This window comes from Haplochromis burtoni, unplaced genomic scaffold (assembly GCF_018398535.1).
Source record: "Haplochromis burtoni strain Fernald_Lab_line unplaced genomic scaffold, NCSU_Asbu1 Contig_28, whole genome shotgun sequence".
NCBI classification, from domain to species: Eukaryota; Metazoa; Chordata; class Actinopteri; order Cichliformes; family Cichlidae; genus Haplochromis; species Haplochromis burtoni.
The window spans coordinates 1800955-1823604 of NW_024582389.1; the positions used below are offsets into that span (position 1 = coordinate 1800955).

General features: G+C 42.1%; 2 protein-coding genes across 5 annotated transcripts in view; both read right to left on the reverse strand.

The window, feature by feature from the left end:
* Positions 1–2301: 2301 nt before the first annotated feature.
* LOC102297552 (echinoderm microtubule-associated protein-like 1) lies at positions 2302–12694 on the reverse strand. 2 transcript variants are annotated; one of them, XM_005917681.3, is made up of 7 exons: positions 11015–12694; positions 5611–5805; positions 4913–5042; positions 4056–4157; positions 3582–3613; positions 3456–3482; positions 2302–3156 (listed from the first exon to the last, which is right to left on the reverse strand). In XM_005917681.3, the coding sequence occupies exons 1-7, from the start codon at positions 11172–11174 to the stop codon at positions 2882–2884; spliced, it is 921 nt and encodes a 306-aa protein (XP_005917743.1). In that variant the 5' UTR covers positions 11175–12694; the 3' UTR covers positions 2302–2881. The 2 variants fall into 2 exon arrangements, with proteins under 2 accessions (XP_005917743.1, XP_014187694.1); XM_014332208.2 differs by lacking the exon at positions 11015–12694 and adding an exon at positions 6189–7545.
* Positions 12695–14581: 1887 nt separating this feature from the next.
* Positions 14582–22650, reverse strand: part of LOC102297859 (bromo adjacent homology domain-containing 1 protein) — a 28292-nt gene continuing 20223 nt past the window's right edge. For all 3 annotated transcript variants that reach the window (XM_014332209.2, XM_005917682.3, XM_042219124.1), the window contains exons 3-7: positions 21833–22191; positions 21399–21558; positions 21178–21257; positions 19380–19471; positions 14582–19129 (exon numbers count right to left, since the gene is read on the reverse strand). In XM_014332209.2, the coding sequence (XP_014187695.1) occupies positions 18940–19129; positions 19380–19471; positions 21178–21257; positions 21399–21558; positions 21833–22191 (881 nt within the window). In that variant the 3' untranslated portion in view covers positions 14582–18939. The remainder of the gene's footprint in view (positions 19130–19379; positions 19472–21177; positions 21258–21398; positions 21559–21832; positions 22192–22650) is intronic.

Below are 22650 nucleotides of genomic sequence, written 5' to 3' on the forward strand. Positions count from 1 at the left end.
GTGTGGGGGGGGGGGACTAGTGCTGTAAGCAGCATAAATTGAACTAAAACATTTTAAAGAATCAAAATAAAACTTGACAAATGTTTCCATCATAAAATCCCAATCAAGCCTTTAGTAGTTCTCCTTTTCAACAGCAGAGGTCCTATTAACTCCCAAAGAGCACGTGGAGGATGCACTTTGAGGTCACAAATTTCCTGCACTGCTTTTTCTGTGTTAAATCTTTTTTGGATGCAAATTTTTCTGTTGAAACACTGAAACTATGTGTGTCAGATGCTGCACATATTCTAAATGTGTTGTAACTTACGATGTTAGAATATGTGATATTTTAAACATTTGAGGCAGTGTCCCAGGCCCCAGAACATGAAGGAGGTCCAGCTAGCATGCTGGGAAATATATTACTTATACATCCTTTCCTTGCTCTCTGTCATTTGTGGATAATGTGTGCAAACCTGTTGATGTCAGCTAATGCAAGAGCTAGGCTTTCTTTGACAAGTGTTTTATGATTAAAAGAGAAAAGACTTCTATGTCTGTGGAGTTAGGCAGTGACTTTGCAAAGCGCAAGCCCCAAATGAAGTTCTGATGGGTGAGTACCAAGGTTATTATAGTCTGCTAAAATATTAATATAAGATATTAAAAAATACTTTTGTTGACTCGACGAGGTTTCGATGCATGAGACTTTTCTTCTCTACATCACTGTGAGTTAGCTGATTTCAAAAAGTTCAGTGTTTTAACACCTATAACACCTGTACTGATTCTCCTAAATTGTGCCTCTAACATATGCCCTCCATTCAATATAAATATATATTTAAAAAAAAGACTAAAACTGACACAGAAATGAGTAAAAACTAAACTAAAACTAAACACTTTCAAACCAAAAAACTAACCTACAAAAAGCAACTGACTTTTGAAACTCTGGAATTAATTGAAACTAAACTGAATTACAAAAAATAAATGGTGAGTAGCCACAGGATAGCAACTGCCACAGCTAGCTGCACTCTAATGCTTCCAGTACAGACATGTACATTTTGCTTTTGATTTAACCATCAGTCTAGTTATCATTTGGAAGTGAGTGCCATCGAGGGAGGGTGTCCTATCACAGTCATTTATAAATCTTCAGTTCATCCATTAACATAATCTGACAAAATGCAAAATATTTATGGCCAAAAATCACCTTTTGCTTCCATTTCAAGTCTAACACATTTGATTTCTAAATACTAGATGAAAAATGTGCTCACTCTCTGTATCGAAGGCCTCAAATGCCAAATGAATTAATTAAATACATCATTAAATAATGAATTAAATGTGTCATTAATACATTAAAACTGGAAGTAACTGATTTAACATATAAGTTACTTCAAATTAAAATTCAGTTTATTTATTTAAATATACAAGAAATGTATTGATTTAATTATTTCCAATTTTAACTGATTAATGACACATTTATTTATTTATTTTTTAATGGTACATGTATTTAAAGTTCATGACCTCTGATCTTGCTAACACCACGGGGGGGGCAGCATTTCAGCAGAAAGCTTTAGTTTGACTGATCTTGAGGTTAGACTGAAACATTTGGGTTTGTCAGTTACTCTAAAAGTTCAATGTGATAAAGTCATGGGAACATTGCAGACGAATCACAGGACACCTGAACAATTGTGACGCACCTGCTCATAGACACATTCACTGCACACCTAGACTTTTCAAGGCTTTGCCAAAGGAAAGTGCGTGTGAGTTAAAGAGCCTGTAACCTTCCAGCTCTCTATTACAAAGTCTATTTGCTGTCCAGTCACACAGCTTTGGGCCAGTGTGAGTAATAGCTGAAGTTAACAGGCCAGCTAATGTTTGGCTGTGTGTGCTTACTCCATGAGGCTCCTCATCCTCAGCTTTCTTCTGAGAAAGGAAAATTCCAAGATCTTTCACAGTTCATATGCGTGGAACAATCAAATCTGTGAAAGCTAATACTGGAGCGTTCAGAGCTCCAGTATTGCAGGCTGTGGAAACTGTAGAACCAGAAACTGTTGCTCTTGTAATTCTCTAAAATCCCCACTTGAATGCTAAAAAAAAAAGGGCACAGTACGTGATTTTCAACAATTTCCTGCTCATCAAAGTGTTCAGCAGCCATTAGTTCTTTTTAGCTACCTCATAAAAGCCTGTTGCTGTCATCATATTAAAGTGGCCCCATATTTGTTGCTATGTGAGCAGCTGAAAGCTGGAGCACAGCTGTAAACCACCTCTTTCTTTTATTATGGTACCAGCCTCCACCACATGCACACACTCACACACATTAAACTGAACCACAACAAGTGTTTTCACAGTGTTTGTTTTTATTGTTTCTCCTGATTTAAAATGAGACTTTCTGGGTACACACTGTAAATAATCTAAGGTGGGATCTAAGGTGGGACATCAGCTACGAAACCGAAAACATCACAGCAAACAGACTCGCTGGCACACATTGAGTTACAACAACAACAAACAAAAAAAACCCAGCCTCTCTCTTACATCGCACACTCGGTGCCCACGCACTCGGCAACTTCTCACGCAGCGTGATGGAGACAAACATTAGCGGTGAACACAGGCCTTCGGTGAAGCGCTGTGCAGGTACCAGCGTGTGACAAATGGAGCTATTGGTATGCTGTGCGGTGTGGCTACGAATGCATCAAAGCTTTCACTCTATCCTCAGAAATAAGTCCCAATTGCCGAATTGCAACAAAACCTGTATTTGTAGGTTTCAAGTGGTTCGTTGAGGCTTTCACATATTTGTTTTGGGGTTTTAGTACGCTCAGTAGCAGGGATGGAAAAATAAATTGTCCACACTTTTCCCTATTTGTGCATTAAAAGTGAAGAAGAAGAGTGCAGCTCTTGTCCTCTGTGGTCCACCTGCGTGTCAGTAACAAATCTGAAAGTACTGGCTGGGTGATTTGATGGGGCTCTTGTATCTCGACGTGTCATGCGGTGCGCTCTGGCCGCTTGAGGTCTTCTGGAAGTTCAAGGTGAAGGATGGGGTTGCTTTCCTCGCCTCTGGCTTGCCGCCCCCCTTCGCCTGAGGGCGATTAGGAGCGGGCGCGGGCCCGCTGTGGGCGGGCACCGCAGAAGCGGACTTGGCAGCTTCAGAAGACCCAGTCTTTCTTGTGAGGGGGCTCAGATAGATCTGCATAGTCACTAAGTGAAGCGGTGAAGTGAGGTGAGGACGGAGAGAGAAGGAGGCAAGAGTGGAGGAGTGACAGGAAAGGAGAGCGATGAAGAGAGCGTGAAGGGCGGATTGTGGGTGTGGATGGGATGAAAGAAAGACAAAAAAAATAAGGGTGGAAGGGGCGAGGGAAGGCACACAAGTCATGGTGAGATGTGGAAATATGAAAAGATGAAGATAAAACAGGAGCTCAAGCACGATTCGCTTCATTATAAATGTAAACAGTGGCTGTTTTGCGTTACTGGGGGTGTCAGACAGGGACGAAGCCTACCTTTGCAGTGTGTCACACGCCTGGTTCCTGCAGCAAAGCAACACACATGCAATTCAGAGTTAAACAACGCCGGGTTTCTTTAACAGTCCTGTTCTGAATGCTGCCGGCGGGAACCAGTCAACTTACCTACATTCACTGCATCCTCTCTGGGTTTGCCGCTGTTATGTTGACGGAGAGAGAGAAAAATGATACAGAGATGCCAGAGGACACGAGTGGGAGAGAGAAACAAAGAGATGCAGGGACAGAAAGAGAGAGTTAGCAGATCTGAAGGGAGATTTCATCCAACTATAAAAGGCTGAAATCTTGACACATCAGTTTCCGGTTGAGTAGGCCTAATTAAAGGTTTCCTGTGCTCGTGCCCCGCGTTTGCTCTTGAAACAGGATGTCTGGGGCGGAAATAACTTTGATTTAAATTTAGAAACAAAATCGGCCGTAAGTCACCTCGAAATCAGCAGAGATCCACACATGATCTGGTTTGTGAGAAGTGTGTACGTGGGCAAAGAAATCTGAAACACTGTTACACAACTGTGCTGTAAATTTGACAGACGCCTAAGTTTGTTGTTTGTGTGTAAATTTAGAAATTCAATAACAGCTTCTCACCTGTCCTGAACTTTCTTGCTGCTCGAGGCTGCAGAGGCGGGTCGTGTTCTAGCGGTCTTACACGGGCTGTCTTTCACGCTACCGGGTGGGCTCTTCACACCGCTGGAAAGACGAAAAGAGCGAGTGGGGTCAGAAAAAAAGAAGAAGAAATGGACAGCACAGAAGAGAAAGAGGAAAGAGCCAGAAGGTAAGGAGAGATAAATTAGAAAGGTGAAATAAGAGTGGAAAGAAATGAACCCGCTTTAATAAAGATGAGCGCGATGATGAGGGTGATTCTCCGTCTTGCTTTTTCCTCATACTGAGCAGCCGGTTTTAAGTGAATGGAGATTTACCACTCTCAGTGCAATTATATCAGAGTAGCCCAGATGTAGCACCAGCACATTAAGGTGCCACAGACATAGCTTATCGTGCTCTCTAACTAATGCTATCTAATAGCAGTATCATTTGAAATGTAATTGAGAGGAAGAGATGTGCAGAAAATGGAGCGGCGCTTTATTGCTTTGAAAAAGAAGAGGCTGGTGTTGGGGATCGTTACCGAGCATCCGTGTGCAGTTTCTTAGATACCGGAGGCTGTCTTTCTGATTGCCTTTGCATGTTAAATAATGAGAAGCGAAGCTCGCTAATGAAGACTGAAGCTGCTTGATTAGCACACGCTCGTATACGTTAGACTTCTCTTCTGGGTGAGGTGGGGTGAGAAGGTGTGCTGTGTGAGATCATTCCACAGTGAGCAGTAAAGAAATTTAATGCCTCGTTTAACGGCAGACATTTAAGTCGGCTTGGAAAATACACAACGTGATCTCCTGCACATATTCAAAAAGTGAAAATAATCTCCAGCTCCCTCCCAGAGGACAGGGTACCTTCGGGGTGGTGTTGGGCTGTAGTTCCTGGTTGTGGTGCTGGAGGGCAGCGTGGTGCTCTTCTTCAGAGAAGCTGTGCTGGGGGTCACCATGGGGGCTCTGGAGGGCAGAGCCAGAGACACTGGCCTGGCTGTGGGAGCAAACACACACACGCATATTCTGTGAACTGTGTTTGTTGTGAATGCTCTTTTTGTTGCCTGCACAAACAAAGTCCCTTTTGAGAAAAAGCCATGACTGGATTTTTATTAGCATTTCTGTCGTTAAACACTGAGCACATAACTGGGTTTGCACGACTCTGGGATTAAGCAAAACAAAAATGATTTGATTCAGCTTCTCAAACGTGATACTTTACTCTGCTTTGTGAGATTTATCTCTAAAATTTGAGCACACATGCTTGGATTTGATAAACTGTGATATTCAATTTACTCTGTGACTACATATAGACCTAATCAACAAAACAAAACCCGTCTCTTTAAAACACCTTTTATTTTCTCCATTATGCGCATTTTTAATAATATAGTCCCATTCTAGCAAATGCACCTGAGGAAGAATGACTGAATCAAGCACATCATGTACAATCTATAAAAAAGTCGATGTCTTCTCGTGTACAGCAGGCTGAGGGATTAAAGCACTTTATGTATCGACACACCTGAAATCCTTCCACTGGCTTGTAGATATGACAGTAGATCTTTGCTCACCTTTGGCCCCCGGTGCTCTCCTGCCAGCAGCAGCAGAAGCAGCTGCTTGGTGCTCCTCAGAAATGTTGAGTCTCTTCAGGACGTCAGCCAGAGCCATCTTCAGAAGCTGGATTTCATCTTCTTGCATCTGCATTCTCTGCTCGAGATATGTCAGCCGATCGGCCACATCCAGGCCGCTGGCCGAGCTGCGGTCGTCTGCAGATATGAGGACAGATAGCATGACATGTTTTGCATTATCATTAGAAAAAAAAATGCTTCCTTTAAACAACTGCCAGCCTGAAATAGATGCAAGCAGCTGACTTGACATCAAGATCTATAGAAGGTGTAATCAGAGAGAGGGGCGAGCTCTTTAGCGTTCCCTTTTTCATGGCTGCACTGTAGAAATCTAATGAGGTCATCACACAGCTGGACATAGATCATCCCCGCAGACACCATGCAGCAGCGTGTAAACAATGGCGTCAAAGCACACATCCAAAACATCTCTGCCACCATCATTTCTCTTCAAGTGATTTCTGCTTCATCTTTAACTGCAGGCAATCTGTAATCCAACACGGTCACAATGGGTCAAAGGTGGCTACCATGGGAGATGCTGGAAGCTGAGGAGCAGTCACGGTGCTTCTGCAGGCCAGCAGGGCCTTCCTCCACCCCTCCAGACTTCTTCCTCCTCTTCCTCTCCTCTCGCGAGCATACTTTTTCAGTGCTTGTTCCTCCTCTTGCTCCTATCAGACGGGCCTGCTCTCCCTCCATCTAATTTTGATCCGCTGGCGTTGACGTCCACTAAGATTTCATCTCTTTTGCTTCACTTATGTCGCACACAGACACACACACACACACACAAGATCAGCCTTTCTGGTATTTTAGCCGCCTTTTGTTTTTTTTAGAGCATCCAAATGGTATTACAGCATCTGCAGCAGGAGATGAGGGTCTTGGTGTTTAGATCCTCTCACGTTTCCTTGGTGGTCGCCGGGTACAATCTGTGATGGGCAGTTGTGTATGACAGAGCTTAAAGCCCTTTACTCAGGATGAGAGTGTATGAAGGTGGGGGCGGGGCTGATAATGCTTAAAAACTCTGCAGTCGTCCAATCCAGCCTAAATTGTGTGTACGTGTAAGTGTACTTGCATGTGTGTCTCTGTGTGTATATGTGTGTGTGTGCGTGTGTGCAGACTACAATGTTAATCCCACAGCCTGAGCCTCTTTGACCCCGCCCCCACACGTAAGCCCCCTGTCACTAACAGCGCTGGAGACACAGAGAGGAAGCAGCAGAGATAAACCTGAGACACTGCTTGTTCTTGTGCCGTGAAGCTGTAAACATCTTGCACATCCACAGAGTTACAGTGGATGTCACTCTGAGTAACGGGGAGGATGAGGCAGAGACAAATAAAAACTAATGCATCTTTGTGGTTGCACAGGATTTAAGAAGAAAAAAACCCAGTGAAACAGGAGTCGGCTGAGCGGCATCATTTCCCAGTCGTGCTCAGCCAGAATATACAAGAAGGATCAGGGATCAGTTGCATAATCTGCTTCCTTAAGTCAACAAAAACTCTGATTCCCAACCAGGGGTGCTTTTACCCGAGGGGGTACTTATCCAGTTTGCCAGGGGCTGTGAGGATAAATCGTGAAGAAGCTCAACTAATTTGATTAAGTAAGCATTTTGGTTTGATTAAAAAGTACATCAGCATAATGAGTTAGCTGTCCAAACCATAATACCACTGTTGCATGAAAACGTGTTAGCCTCAGTAGATTTATTTTGTAACAATTGTTGCACCTTGTACCTTTATTGTGATAAAAGAGTGGAGACAAGAAAGCTGAGCGATAGCTCAGCTAAGGGGAAAAGACACACAGTAAAGCACAGCCGCGGCTTTAAACTTACAGCATATGGGTTGCTTGCTAGATCCGTTTAGCTGAACAGGCTCTCGGGTTTAATTAATTAAACTGAATATACTAATAATGGTAATAGGTAAGAGTAATAGATACAGATATAAATATAAATAGTAATAGAAAAGTAACAAAAAATGGTTAAGTGACTAAAAGTGCAAAAAATGCATAAATATCTGGAATTTTAACCGAACTACAGTATAAAATAGCTAAAGGTGAGTCAAGAAAAGCTTAAAAAGGCTAAAAGTATAAAAAAGCTAAAGAGTAGCTAAGAATAGCTAAAAAAAAAAAAAAAGGGGGGGGGGGGAAAAGAATAAAATTACTAAAGAATAGCTTAAAAGGGGGCAAGAGTATAACAAACAGTAGTTAAGAATACCTCGAACGGACAAAAGGCAGAAAAACTAAAGTAATGCTACAACGTTTTAAAAAGTTCGCGTTAAGAACTGGTGGATAAAAAGGTAACAAGTAACACATAAACAAATAGCTTAGGGCTAAATGTTGTACTCATGAATGTAAAAGCTGCCATTTGTATATAAAATATGGATAATAACCACTGTGATCTCTCCTACTTTTTTCTTGATGACTCAAGTTAGAATTTTTGACCATAATCTTAATCTTTTAAAACCACGTGTGAAGAACCAAAAGGGAATGTAAACAGTAACCCGAGAACACTGATATCATTGTGACTTGTCAGTCACGAGCAGCGGAGTTCAAGACAAGCAAGGCAACATTGCTCAGCTTATGAAATATAAAAATAAACTTAAATTAAAGTATAATGATCTCTCTCCCTTAGTCTCAGACTGAGTTGTCATGAGGCTTCATATAGAAACACAGCTAGGATTAGCAAGTGAATGAGCTTCAGTGATTTAGCATCGTACCAGATGAGTTCCCTCTTGCCAACCACCCACGGTCAACATGTGTGATGTAGAAAAGATTGAGTTTGAAAAAGCTGTTAATAACTCATTCAGTGCACTCAAGAAAAGTGCTGACAATGATGGAGAGAGGACAGCAGCTGTGACCATGTCCGATCGAATAAAACAGCCAAGTTAAGCAGGTGCAGACTCACAGCACTTTCAGATTAGCATTTATGAGAATATCTCAGTCTACCATGTTTAATCAGCTGTTTTGCCAACACTTCACACTGATTTTTCATTTGAATCCCTCCCTGTTGACAGTTAACAATTAACCAACACACTGCTCAAGCCTTTTAATTCAGCTGATTTGTCTTCATTATTTTATTTTTAAATTCTTTCTGAAAACTGTTTTTCTGAGCTCATGAACAATTGATTTTCTTTCATAGATATGTGGCACTCACAGGACAGCGATTTATAGAATATATGATGCTGAGCATAAAGTTTTAAAATGAGCCCAGTCTTAAATACAGCAGTAATATTACACTATTTCATACTGATGGGGGATTTTACTTTGAATATTTTACAATTTTCCAGATTCAGTAAGAGGACTAAATGTTACAATCCCTGATAATGCATTTAAATGAATAAACTCATACCAAACGATGAATCAGATGGAAATAATAATAATAACAATAATAATAATAATCTCAACTGCATTGACCACTATTATATAATATGCAGTTTAAACTCCAATCACGTGGACAGGTTTGGAACTTACACTGTTGTTTGAATGCTTTCAATGTTTTCAGAATGTAGCGTCTGTGAAGTGCATAAAGTGCACGTTCAAACTATTTTTAACTCTCACTTGTTGCCGTAGTTCCTTTGAGAATCGAGTCTAAGCGCTGACCTGTCCAGGATGACGATTTTCAGTGTAATTATTCAGGCAGTAATCCGCCTCTCATGGAGAGTTGTGATTTTTGTGTAGGCATGTGATCTTCTGTTTCTCCTCCTGTCCTGACCATGACATCATCCTCGTGCTACCTCCACGCAGCCCATATGGGACTGAGATTAGAATAGCACATAATCCCAGTGCTGTAAAATGGAATTAGCAGCCCAGAGCTCAGTCTCTGCACTAACTCGGCCCCACAAAGAACAGGCAGGCACCCTCAGCGCTGCTCAGGCAAATGTAAACACACATGCAGCCCCGTGCATTAAGTATATCTGCTGTTTCTCAAACACAGTCACACGCACGCACTGCCAAGTTATCGCAGTGAAGGCTTCCAAACTTCACAAACGTATATACATTTAAGCAAAATGCAAATACGTTGAGCTATAACTGCAGCACGGAGAGCCAATGGAGCGTTTTAATCTCGGTTTGCAGCTGGCGCCTCTTGAATGGAGGAACGGCAACCGTCTGCTCGTATCAGCAGTCAGCAGCCTGACACACACACAGGCCACGTGTGCGCACGCAGTCCTTCACATGTTAGTCCACTGATGCTAATATCCCAGCAGGGACAGGGCATTTCCCCAAATCTTCTCAGATAAGACACATCCCACAACACCCACAGCTTGACTATGACTATGTGACATGTGAGAAGTAAGAGAGATGTTTAGGATTAGTGTTTGGCTTTTTCTTGCTTGACAACCAATAGGGTCCAGCAACAGCAATCTAGCAGCCTGGGAAGATCTTTTTTTATTGGTTTTGTTGTTGTTTTTTAGCCAGTGTATTTATGAGAATGTGAAAGAAACAGAACAAAAACAAAATGTGTCATTAAAAGCAATCGTAACAACAATAATTTATGCCTGAAAAGAAGGCGATCAGGTTCTTAAAAGGTTCTGTCAGACACACCTGTTGAGTCACATTGTTCTTCAAACAAAGTTTCCAGCTCAGATTTGTTTTCGTTTTGTTTTCTGGACACAAATAACAAACTGATTTGAATAAATCTGTCAGATTGGAAATCATGCATGCATGAGTTCTCTTTCTCTTCATTGTAAGATTTATTCATACGCCACACAGACCCTTTACCTTAGAACCACCTGCAAAATTCTGTGCAATGCAAAACAACAGTTGTGCATCAGCTCTGCTTTTTTGGTCAGGTTTTTTTTTACGTCAAAAAGCTAACTGTTCTTTTACCTTTAATGTTGGTTTAGCTTTGAGTTTTTAAGGAGTAAAATGTTAAAACGCCAAACTTGTCTCAGAGGAGATTTCACAGCTGTAACTAATAAAGTGGCCTGTGTAGTGAGAACCGTGTGTATTGCATTACGTGTTGCATCCAACACACGCTCTGCCACTGTATATGAGGAATGCACAGCAATAATAGTGAAAATAGCTGTGTAATTGGTCTTTCACATACTTTTATACATCTAGGGTTACAAGCTATCATCACCTCCACGCTCTTAGTTATAGAACACTATAGATAGATAGTATCTATAATTGTTTCTATTTTCAATCTTTTAATTTTCTGTAGCTATCACATAAAAATCTTTATGATGACTTTATGATAATGACCGCTGTGACGAGAAAGACCAATCACACTACATGCTTAAAGGCTCCAGCTCATTTACTTTGGGCTTAGCGTCCTCCTCCATGCATCTGTGTGCAAGCAGATGTCAGACCAAAACTAACTGCATGGAAGTGATGTACGTGAGAGAACGAGCTGCTGTGGCCGTATACCTGTCATGAAGTCAGTGTCTGGTGCCAGCAGGGAGTCGCTGTGGTAGCTCTCCTTCAATGAGGGCCTCCTCAGGAGGCCGTGGGCTGTCTCCTCCATGCCTAGACCGTGATCCAGCAGCTCCTCCATGTGACTGTCTCCCTCCGCTGTGCCTTCTGCCATAGCCCAGACAAAGTGTGCAAACAGGATCCCACCTTACTCTTACTTACTCTCCAAAGCTTTGCTGCTGAGCTAATTCACCTTTCCTAACAAACCAGTGGACACCACCTAATGCTTTCCCTCCCCCCCCTCTCGCCTGCTGTCCTGTAAGAAATAAGTGGAGCGTGCTGGCAGAGGGTGATGTCACTCATAGGACAGATTAAGGAGCCGGTAAGCCATCTGAAGCTCAAGAGAGGACAAGGCTGTGACAGTAGGAGTCTCTCTCTCTCTCTCTCTCTGTAGACAGGTGCCAAGGAGGCCTCAGTTAGGGAGAACACTTTGATGCTAAATAAACCTTCTTGGAAGATAAATAGCTCAACTCCTGTCTGCAAACATCCACCTACTGCTCTAAGGAGGAGGAGAAGATGAGTAACAATTACTGACCTGTATGCAGAGGATAAACACTGCCAACAAAAAAAGAAAGAAAAGAAAACAAACAGCAGGGTGGAACCATGCAATTTGCTGTTGCATGCAAAGTTGCAGAGACGCACACAATTGCACTCCCCAAAACAGCTTACATCAGGATACCATCCGGAGTGGCCGGCTCTGGTGTACTGTAAGGATGATGAGATTCAGAGATTAGGCAGCAGAACTTGATTAATTACAGTCATCAGGAGGACAATAAGCCGGACGTGGTAATTAGACCAACAGAGAAAGAAAGAAGAGCAGATGAAAAGCTAGTTAGGCAATTGTGTCGGGGTCTCCCCCGGTGTAAGCTGGCTTTTTGTCTATTTTGCATTTGCTGGATTGATTCTTTCTCTAGCAGATGCTTCCATTTGCTGATCTGTCAAAGCAGCTTTCTGGCTTCATACATAAAGGGCAACCTTGAGTCTGCAGAATGTTTTATTTTTAATATTTGGTTATCTAATGTCTTAAGTTAATTCTTAATGCCATTTTTTGTGCCCTATGCTTACTGCTGTTGAAATAATTGAAATGAAAATCATGAAACAGTTTGACTGTGATCAAGCATACATGGGGAATGCAGTATGTGAATGTTAATACATGGAAAACTATTTTGCTTCTTGCCCATCAGACTTGCTGCCATGGCGAGGTGCATCTCTGGTGGATCGATGCTGTTGTAGCCGAACTATATACTTACACAGGAAATCAAAAAATATTTGTTTTTCTCTACATATTCTATCACATCACATTATTGTCTTATTTTTACCCATGTATTATGTGATTCACCAGTATTTTAATATTGTACCTGCTTGATTAATCATTAAGCACATAATGTTTTGTACTTCAGTACAGTATTCGAGAGGCTAGTTTTAGTATAAATGTATTAAACAAAGAAATATAGAGGACAACAGGCTGTGACTTCATGTTTCTGTGTATGAATTAACTTGTGCTTCAATTATCAGAACTCTGAGACTGTTATGAAGGATGGGAGCTTTCTAATGATGACAAAACCATTACAGAAAACAAAGGGAAAAAGTAAATAAAACATAAGAGACAAAGAAACTCACATTTGAAGTATTATTCAAAAGTTTAAATAAGGTTTGGTGTTACTTTTGGTTATAATTACTATTATCAATTAAATGGATTTCTATAGTTTATCTGTATATAAAACCTATAAATATATTTCGGTATGTGACATACCCATGCATGTTTTTTTATCTGAATATTGTAAATTCATTTCAATACTCCTTTCAATTGACCAGTGATCACCTGCTACATTATCAGTAGGGTTCTGGTGAAGATTTACATGCCTGACTTCTTTGCAATAATGGTACAATTTCCCATTGGGATCGAAACAATATTTAGTACGGACCAGTGATGCAAAACTGTATATATTCTAATTAACTAATATTTACTAACCTCTGGCTCTCTTCCACAGCATGTCTTTATCCTGTCTTCCACCCCAACCGGTGGCAGCAGATGGCCCCGCCCCTCCCTGAGCCTGGTTCTTGGAGGTTTCTTCCTGTTAAAAGGGAGTTTTTCCTTCCCACTGTCACCAAAGTGCTTGCTCATAGGGGGTCATATGATTGTTGGGTTTTTCTCTGTATCTATGAAGCGCCTTGAGGCGACTTTTGTTGTGATTTGGCGCTATATAAATAAAATTGAATTGATGAAATAAGAACATGTATGTGGAACTTTGAGAAGGATTATATCTACAGTACCTTAATAGTTCGCTGAATACATGCCACATAAAGGCATGGTGACACTTAAAAATGATAGAGGATACGTTTGATAAATAGTGCATCCTGTAAAAAAAAAGTTTCATTACTTAAAATGTTGTAAGCTAATTTTTGATTTGGAAAAGACAGACGGCACCATTTCCTTTTAAACTTGGAACTGGCCTATCTGACTGCGGATGTGTTTTAGAAATAAAAATAATAAGATTAGCCTACAAGAATTTTTTTTTTGTTTTACATTCTTTTGTTTTGTTATATTTGCATGAAGAAATAAAAACAATGAAATGACCCTGATCCCTCACATTTTTCTTTTTTTAAGGTGAAGGCATCACAATTTCAATACACTGACATCAGTGCCATTTATTCCACCCTAAACTGCTTTCCGCTGCTATCTTATTCACAAGAGGTCACCATTTATTCCACCCACAGTGAGTTTTTAATATACTCTCTCGGCTCCATTACCACGCAGCCACTAGTCTTTAAGCAGGCTGGTGCACTTGAGAGGCCTCTCAGGTCAAAGTGTGCTGCTAGTTATGTTATTATGACACACTAATCGTCCTGTGGTCTGGCTGCTGTTATCCCCGCGTAACAGACACTAAGGCCCTGCAGTGTGGTATGTGGTTGTGGTGTTGTGTGTGTGGTTGGTGTATGGTGGTGTGATGTGCGTGTGTGGTGTGTGTGTGTGTGTGTGTGTGTGTGCTGAACGCTCCTAATGCCCTGAGGCCTGAACAGGGATGAAGGGCAAAGGCAGATAATGACTTTGCTGACAGAGGACATGAAGGGAGGGAAATCGGAGACGTGGAAAACGGGCAGGGGAAGGTTGAAACCTTTCGCCTGTTGTTTTCAAACTAACAGATGACCACGTACTGTCTAATCAGTGCCCTTATTAATACTTAAATGTAGAGGTTAGAGTAGGATTCGACCCTGTCTGACCTGAACACTGGTGTCACACCACTGACCTCCTGTGGACACTGTTCATCACTACGGCTCATTGGTGGAGGAATTTTGATCAACTCGGTATTGATCGCATACAGTGAACTAATCTCTAACGTCCTCTAAGGTTTGCACACAGGCAAAATTAGATAACCTTGAAGAGAAACACATAATCCTGTAATGGTAGGAATCTAACCCAAATAAACTTTCAAGATGACCTCTACACCTGTCAGGTGACCGCAATTAACCTGCAATTAGTTTACAAATTAAAAGCTCTGAAATAAAAACACAAACACAGAATTTTCACAAAGGACTTAAAATTTATAAATATTCTCTGAATCGAACATTAAATCAGTCGGGATGTTATAGAATTCTTCAGAAAAACAAACAAACAAAAAAATTCCAAGAGATTTTTCAGAGAGCAAGACAAAGTGACAATAATCTGATACACACATTGCTTCTCTACTCCAAAAATATCTAGACCTTTCACTATAATTTGTAACAGCCCCCACCCAAAATATACGCCAACAATAAGCATCAATACAGACCACACAGAAAGCAGAATCTCAGGGGTTGCTCTGGGTACTTTTCTTTCTGTGGACACGCTTCCTGTGAGGCATCAGCACAGGTTACTCAGTGTGTGACCCCGCCACGTACAAACTTCCTGCCCTGCCTTGTTGCCATGTTAAAGAAGGATGCGACTGTGCCTGTGGGGTGCTTGGAGGAAATTCACTTGAGTAGATAGCTACACACAATCTGGCTGGAAAACGTGGGGCAGCCTCCTTGCTGAGCTTTCTTGATCTAATTTTCCAGGAAGTCTCTGCATCTCTCCTAGTACTCAAAAAAATGGGGGCAGGAAAAGAAGGAAAAGCTGCTGAAAGGGTTTAGGATGTGGCCTTGTGACTCCTCTACATGCTTCTCCAACACCTGATTCATGCCCTCTAGGGGCCAAATATGTAACAGCACATCTGGGAGAAGGGCAAGAGTGGTCATCTGATGCAGGAGGGAGAAACTTCATTTAATCTACTCATCTACCCATCTGTGCCCATCAGAAACCCTGATAGCTTTCTTAAGTAAGGAACTGTGTGAAAATGATTAGTGTTAGCAGACTCACTTTTAACATATATTTTATTAAAAATAACATCCTCTAAAGGCAATGGCAATAGGATCCCCTCACTACATCTAAACAGTACTTCTATAGCAAACAAAACTGAGAGAACACAGACACCTTTTTAAGTAAAGTGTACAGTTTGTGGGTTTGATCATGATTGTAAACATCTGTCCTGCCAAGTACATGAATACTAATGCTAATGCTTCCCCTACCTAATAATTTTCACACAGTGGCTAATTCCTGATCCTCAGTGACTTTTGTTTCAGAGGATGGAAACTGGTCCCACTTCAGCATCCGAGGGGGATCTTCTCCTTGAAACCCAGGGGGCATTCGGTCCTGTCTCGGGTGTCCCATCAGTCTCTCCCCTAATAGGACCAATCAATAAAAGCTCAGGTGACCACGTTGCCACATTCTCCCACACGGCATGTGACCTGGAACAGTTGCCCCCCCACCCCCACAATTCTTGAGGTCAGGTTGGACTTTTTTCTTTTCAGCATGTAAAGATAAAACACGAGCCCGTGTTTTCATGCGAGCGCTTTCTCTCCTGTCTGCTCGCGTGAGCTTCACAGTGGTCTCCACCCAATTAAAAATGATATAATTTAAAGAAAAAAAAAATCTAAATAATATTTATATTGTTACAAATGAACAGAAATCTTTTCTATCCTGGAGCACAAAGAAAACAGGATATAGTTCATCAATTAGACACAGTATTTCCAAATAAGTTAAAATTAAATCTTAATATGTTTTACTAGATTTAAATATTTTTTTCTTACTTTAAATATAATCATTACAGATCTTGCAAAAATACTACACTGTGCATTGGCTGTCTGTTTAAAGAGTGCCCGGTGCTTCCTGGATTCAAATATCTACACTTCATTAGAAGTTGGCTGGATGGGAGATTTCCATTGGCCTATTATCTCCAACCTCAGGTCATACATCAGTCCCCATTAATTTTATTATTTTTTTTCCCCATTTGGTCAAATTTCAACTAACATTTCATTGTTTTTGAAACTCACCTGAAATAAACAGAAAAATAATGCATATCCTCTCGATTAGTTACGTTCATTTTCCAAAAATAGCAAGTCTAAAAATATACTGCATACACCATCTTAGCAAACTGACATAATAAAATATCCCTAATAAGGAGAAATCGTAAAGTAGGAGAATATATCTATTTATATTACCTCTTTGAAGAATCTGGGGATTAATAGAAATAATAACAACTTAAAAGCAAAAACCTCCCAATAATCAGGATTTGATTTTTGTCTTGGGTCACGATTCGTGCGGCTCAAATAGAGAAAAAAAGTTCAGGATGGCTTTAGTGTGTCAAAACTTTTGCAGGCTTTACCCAACGTTGAAGGACGGGGCGTTTGCTGCGTGGGAAAGCAGCTGGTTACTCTTGATGCCGTTAAAGGTACACGATCACGCACTCCGACACCACTCACAAGTAAAAAAAAACGCTTGCGAGGTTAAGGCGATAGAAGAGTGTGGTCAGAAACCTGCCACAACTTAAAAGTATCAAAATAGCCCACCTGCCCCTCCAAACCTCCACCCAAACGCCCTCCAGCTTGGTGCTACGTCTGCCCGCACAGTGGGTCAGGCCTCCATCCAGATGCCTATTTGAACTCTAATCACATTGACAGTGTGGATACATACATGTATATATATATACTGTATAATTATATAGGTACGTTAGAGCTGACTGACAAATCGGATGGAATGACTCGAGCGATATCCCATGATTCAACATGTCGAGCATCGGGTTATATGACAAACACGCTGGCTGGCTGACTTGACTCCTCTACTGGTTAAGTAATAGAAATACACAGTTTGCACTGACAAAAGCAGCCACGACATCCTCACGGTTTCCTTCTACAAAGGTACAAAAAAGACACACACACACACACCCACACACAAAGAAATGATATACAGTGAGCCCCACCCCACCCGGCGTCAATATTAAGTAGCTGGAAGTTGAACGCATGTGTAGTAATTAAGGAATGGATTAGTGCAATAGAACAAGGAAGTGAGGACTAGAAGCGCTGACGGAGAGGAGTGAGGGTGGAGACGGGAATTCTGGCTCGCGTGAGACATCCTTTGGTTTATCTTGGCAGAGAGGGGGTATTGAGCTGTATCGGCGATCAGAAAAAACAATCGGGAGCTAATGTCATCCGCCTTTCTTTTGGAGAGAGGGTGCACAAATGCCAAGCGCATCACATCTAAGCTGACAAATTCATGCTTTTCTCTTTGCCGAGCGAACAGCCAACGAAACTTTTTGCTGTAAAAATGTACAAAAGATGTTCTCCACTATTTTCAGACCTTTTACTGTTTGTAAGAGAGCCACGTAGACTGAACCAAACCCTACTTCCAAGGACTGCAGGTGCACCCTGTTCTACCGCTTCAGTGTTTGATGTGGCGAGACGTAGCTGCCTGAAGCTCTCCCTGCAAGTCATAAGGCAAGTCACAGGAGTAAATGTGAAAAAGTATACACGACACCACCAAAAACCCATAAGGGAGCCTCTTCTTCAAGTAGCTGAGATTACAGTTTGCTTCGACATCTTTCACCACGTGTGTTTATTTTTTTAACTGGTTCGAATCTATCGCAAGACATTTTAGTGTCACTGGTCCGTACTAAACAAAGTTAAAAGAGCCCTGCTCTAGTTTGCTCGAGTCTAGTAGGGAAAGGACTGTCTCACGAACCCCGTTCAGGTGCAATCATTTTAGTTTTGCGCAGCTCATCACTTGAGATGAAAAGGTTTCGGTCAGTGTCAGGAGAAGAGAAGGAAGCTCCGCTTTCTCTAAAGCTGCTTGTTTTGGTTTTGATCGCCTGAAAGCTTCCTTAAAAAAACTAAACAAAAAAAAAAACATCACACATGGCGACAGTTATCCATTCACCCCGGAGTCACACTTGCTCTCCATTCTCTCTGACACGCACGCGCAGACTCACGCGGGTTCGAAATCGGGAGAAATGAGACGACACTCTCTATTAGCTGCTCCTTCACTCTCGCTGCTTGAGCACCGTTAACGCTGAGCGGACAGTGCAGGCCTGTGTTCCCCGGCAGCGCCTCTGTGCCGGACCATCCCTGAGCCACTGGCTTACAAATGGAACAAACATGATTGTTGTGCTAAGACGCTTGAGGGGAAACACAGTCCTGACAGCAGCCCAGCTCGGCCTGGCGTTCAGCAATTCTGGCAGGGAAGCGATTGGAGGCTGAAACCTCAGAGTGTGGTGGAAGCTTTTAAAAATTAAAAACAAAATCTGATCTGAAGAATGAATTATCACTCCTTTCTCTTCCAAAACCAAAACCAGAAAACATTGGTGCTCTGTCTACCACATTCCAGCTAAAGGGATCTGTGCTTCGTATTGGCCCAATAGACGACCTCACCCCATCACCACCCCCTTCCCTCTGATTGTGAGGTGCTCACTGGATAAAAACAAAACAAAACAAAAAAAGTCCCTCAGCCCCCTTCACTCCCTCTTCTTTGTGCGGGATGGGGCGGTGCTTCATTGACGATTAATTCAAAAGGTGCAACAGCCCTCCACCCTCTACTGCAGATTCTTCAAGATGCGACCGTAACGAAAATCGTAGACGTGCCGGCAGAGATACACCAACTCGGGGTCGACGTCTGTGGGCACACAGCGGTGGGAAGGAGGGGCAAAGTCGGGGCGGCAGGGCACCATACTGGCACTGCCAGGCGGGGCACCTTCAGCACGCCGCTTCACCAAGGCACAAAATCTAGGAAGGGAGAGGAAAATTAATTAAAAGGCAACTTTCCTGCTTCTCTGCCTTCATTTTCTTCTTTTCACAAAGGTTATCACGGTAAGTGTTCATGTTCCTGCAAATTCATTAACAGTTGTAGTGTCACCAGTGTGTGATTTAAAAAAAAAGCTTCCACGTGTCGTCAAAGCTGAGCTGTTCATTTCAAACTTCAAACCTTGTGAAAAGACTTTTTCGTCTAGCAACAATTACCGTGTTCGTTACTTACCTACAGTACTGGGCTAGTGGGAGAACATAGCATCTGTCTTCTATGCAGGCCACGCTATTTTCATCCTGATGCCGAGAGGCGAAAATCTCATTCTGAAATCAACAGCAGGTGTGAAGAGTCACATCTCTGTTAAGCGTTTCCTATTGTGCTCGGCGAATAATGACGAAATTACACTTTCGTACTAAGAGCACAGAGGGAACTATAACTATAATAACTATAAAGCAACAGGATTTTGCCTTTTTGTTTCTACCTTATGTACTGCCAAAGACACACACACAAAATCCTGCTCTGTTCAACACGTGCCATTGTAAAAAGAACATTTCTAGAAGTAAAACCGTTTATCTTTCCTGTTCTTGGCTTGTGCACGTCTGAGGTCAGAGAGATATCATTTTTGGGCTTTGTGGTCAGACTGAAGAGCAAACTAACTATCCACAGTTTCAGGGCAGAGCAGCGACAGAAGCCTCCTCATTGCACATAATTTTCTTACACATGTTCCACGAGCACAAACTGTTCCATCGATAAAAACGGCATTATCTTTAAACAAAGTGATAAAAATTAAATAAAGAATAAATTTCATGGCTGCGGTGGTGTGCAAAAGTCTTGGGTCACCCTTCAAGAAGAGACAGACTTTCTTATCATCTTTTAAAGTGGTCTTGAGCAACAGTTCGAGGCTTTCTAAGGATCTTTCAAAGTTTTCTTTGCTTTTTCACTCACTTTCAGTCCAGTCCTTGTACCTGACCATTTTCAGTAAATGATTAAGGTTTTTTTGTTTGTTCACACTGACCTGTGAATGATTCAAGCATAAAAAAGACACCTAACTCAAGGGATGAGCCTGTCTCGAGTCTGCACATAGCAGACAACTTAGAGAAGCACCAATTTTAACATTAGGCACTCTTTTACTATCAGCCTGCTGCAAAAAAACATCATTTGCTTCAATTTCTTTAGCTGAATCAAAAGACGCCAAAGATAAGACAGCTGTAAAACTGTATTTTTGCACCAACAAGATTATTCCCAAAGAGCTATTAGCTGAACATGTGACACATGTCAGCATGGTGTGTAGTATGCCTTTAAAAGATTTGAGGAAACTGGACATGTATCTGAAAGCCAGGTCCTTAAAAACTGGAAAAAGACCAGACTCGGGACCCGAGAGATACATCTGGCCCTTCGGTTTTGGGGATCTTGTCATAAATGATGGAATTATGAACAGAAATCTACCATACAATACTATCTGGATTGGTAACTGTTTCTTTTTTCCATGAAATGATCCCAAACACGCTGCTAATGCAGTAAAACCATACACAGTGGAACACTGTCAGTCATGGATTGGCCTCCCCAGAGCCCAGAGCTAAACATTACTGAAGCAGTGTGGGATCACTGTGACAGAGTACAGAGAATAAAATCAGCCAACATCCAAAGAAGAACTCTGAATGTCCTTCAAGAAACCTGAACTATTATCCTTGCAAATATTTCAATAAACTGCTGCACCAATGTCCCATTTTCTTAGCTTAATATATAGAAACGAATAGTGGCTCAAGACTTTTGCACAGTGCTATACTTTATATATTTTGACATCATCTATTCTTACACACAACACATAAGCGCACACACACACACTTCATGATGTCATTTTTTTCCTTAGAGGATACTGATTACGTAATCCTTCGCTAATGGAGTAAATCAAATAAAGTGTTTTTATTTGATGAATGTTGATTGTACCTTCTCTTGTCTAACATACACACAGATCTGTGCTGTTACTGTTTGTCTGCACAAACATCTTGGCTCCAAATCTCTGCCTCACCTCACAGTGTGTGCTGGGATCTCTGCCTCCCTGTGTGTGCTCAGGTCGGTAGTACCAGAAAAGACTCATCATCAGCTCTCCTGAGGGATCACATTAAGACACACACACACACACACACAGAGGTAAACAAGCTTGGCCATATGTTCCTCCGGTCATCCATCAATACACATGCACCACTGTATCGCATCATAATCTCCCCCCTTCTGCTGATCTTTTTTTACCTGTTTTGGGGTCCTCCCACAGCGCTGATATCTTGGCAACATATGGGAGGGATTTCTTCCTGGGGCCTGATCGTAGCAGCACAGAGTCTCTCACACGTATCACTTCACCGTCCCTCTCGACTCCTTCGTAACATTGCCGCAGGGCCGTCTCATCCTCTCCCTGAGACACACACGAGCGCGCAAACACAATAAGGAAAGATATAATTCTCATTATAAAGACAAAAAGGAATCTGTCACACAAAGCTGTATGGTCAAAACACGATTAACTTTTCCCTCAAGAGACAATTTCTTTGTCCTTGTGGAAGGCAGTGGTGTTGATGCTAAGGTTTCCACTGGTCAGGTATTTGGAATAGAGAAGGTTTTCCTTCGTTCAAGAAGCTCTCTAATATGCTGATCATCTTCATCGTACAGAGATGGACTCTCAAAAAACCTACCGCGATGAAGACCTCCCTCTCTGTGGGCATTCCAACAGGTAGCCAGCCGTTAGTGGCACGTCTGCGGCTGACCCTCTTTTGTTTGGTGCTGCTGAGGCTTGGCACAGATGGCGACTCCTTTGTCGATAGCTGTGCGCGGCCCACGGACAGAGAGTCACCGGAGGGCTTGGTGCTCTTTGGGCACTCCTTGGCTAGCCTTAGCCTAGCCTGGGGCTGGTCTCGTCCAGACAGGTGGTTCAGTAGGTGGGGTTTAGTCTGCGTGGAAGTGGGCACGCTGGACAGAGGGCAGCTGGACATGGGCATGGTGGGGGGAACCAGAAGGGAAGGGTTGTGATCACCCTGAGGGGAGGGGTAACCCTCTGAAACAAAAAGGTGACAGTAACGATAAGCAAAGGAACTTCTGAACACAATCAAATGGTAGATGACACAGCTGGCTACTTATCTTTAGCATAAGCCACATGAACCTTAAATTATATATATACACACACATAATTTAAGGTTCATGTGGCTCATGCTAGATAGATAGATATATACGGTGGAACCCCGACTTACGAATACCCCGTTTCACGAAAAATTCAAATTACAAAGGGACTGAACGGCAATATTTCTGTAGTAACGAAATCCGCTGGCTCTGATTGGCTGAGCCTACAATACCCACAAAGCCATCAATCATGTGACAACCCCTCGGCTTCCGTACTAGCGCTTCGCTGTTTCACTTGAATGACATATTGTTGTTCTAGTTAGCAATTAGCCTATAGCCTATCGTTCAGCATTGCCTTACTCAAAATGCGCAATGGGTGCTTCGACTTACGAAAGAT

Bases quoted from the DNA above. Each gene is read 5' to 3' on its own strand.
- LOC102297552 (XM_014332208.2), bottom strand. From the start codon at position 6,357: ATGGAGGGAGAGCAGGCCCGTCTGATAGGAGCAAGAGGAGGAACAAGC. The intron at 5,043-5,610 runs GTGAGCAAAGAT...TTGCTCCCACAG, and splicing joins GAGAGCACCGGGGGCCAAAG to CCAGGCCAGTGTCTCTGGCT. The intron at 3,483-3,581 runs GTAAGTTGACTG...GCTTTGCTGCAG, and splicing joins AGAGGATGCAGTGAATGTAG to GAACCAGGCGTGTGACACAC.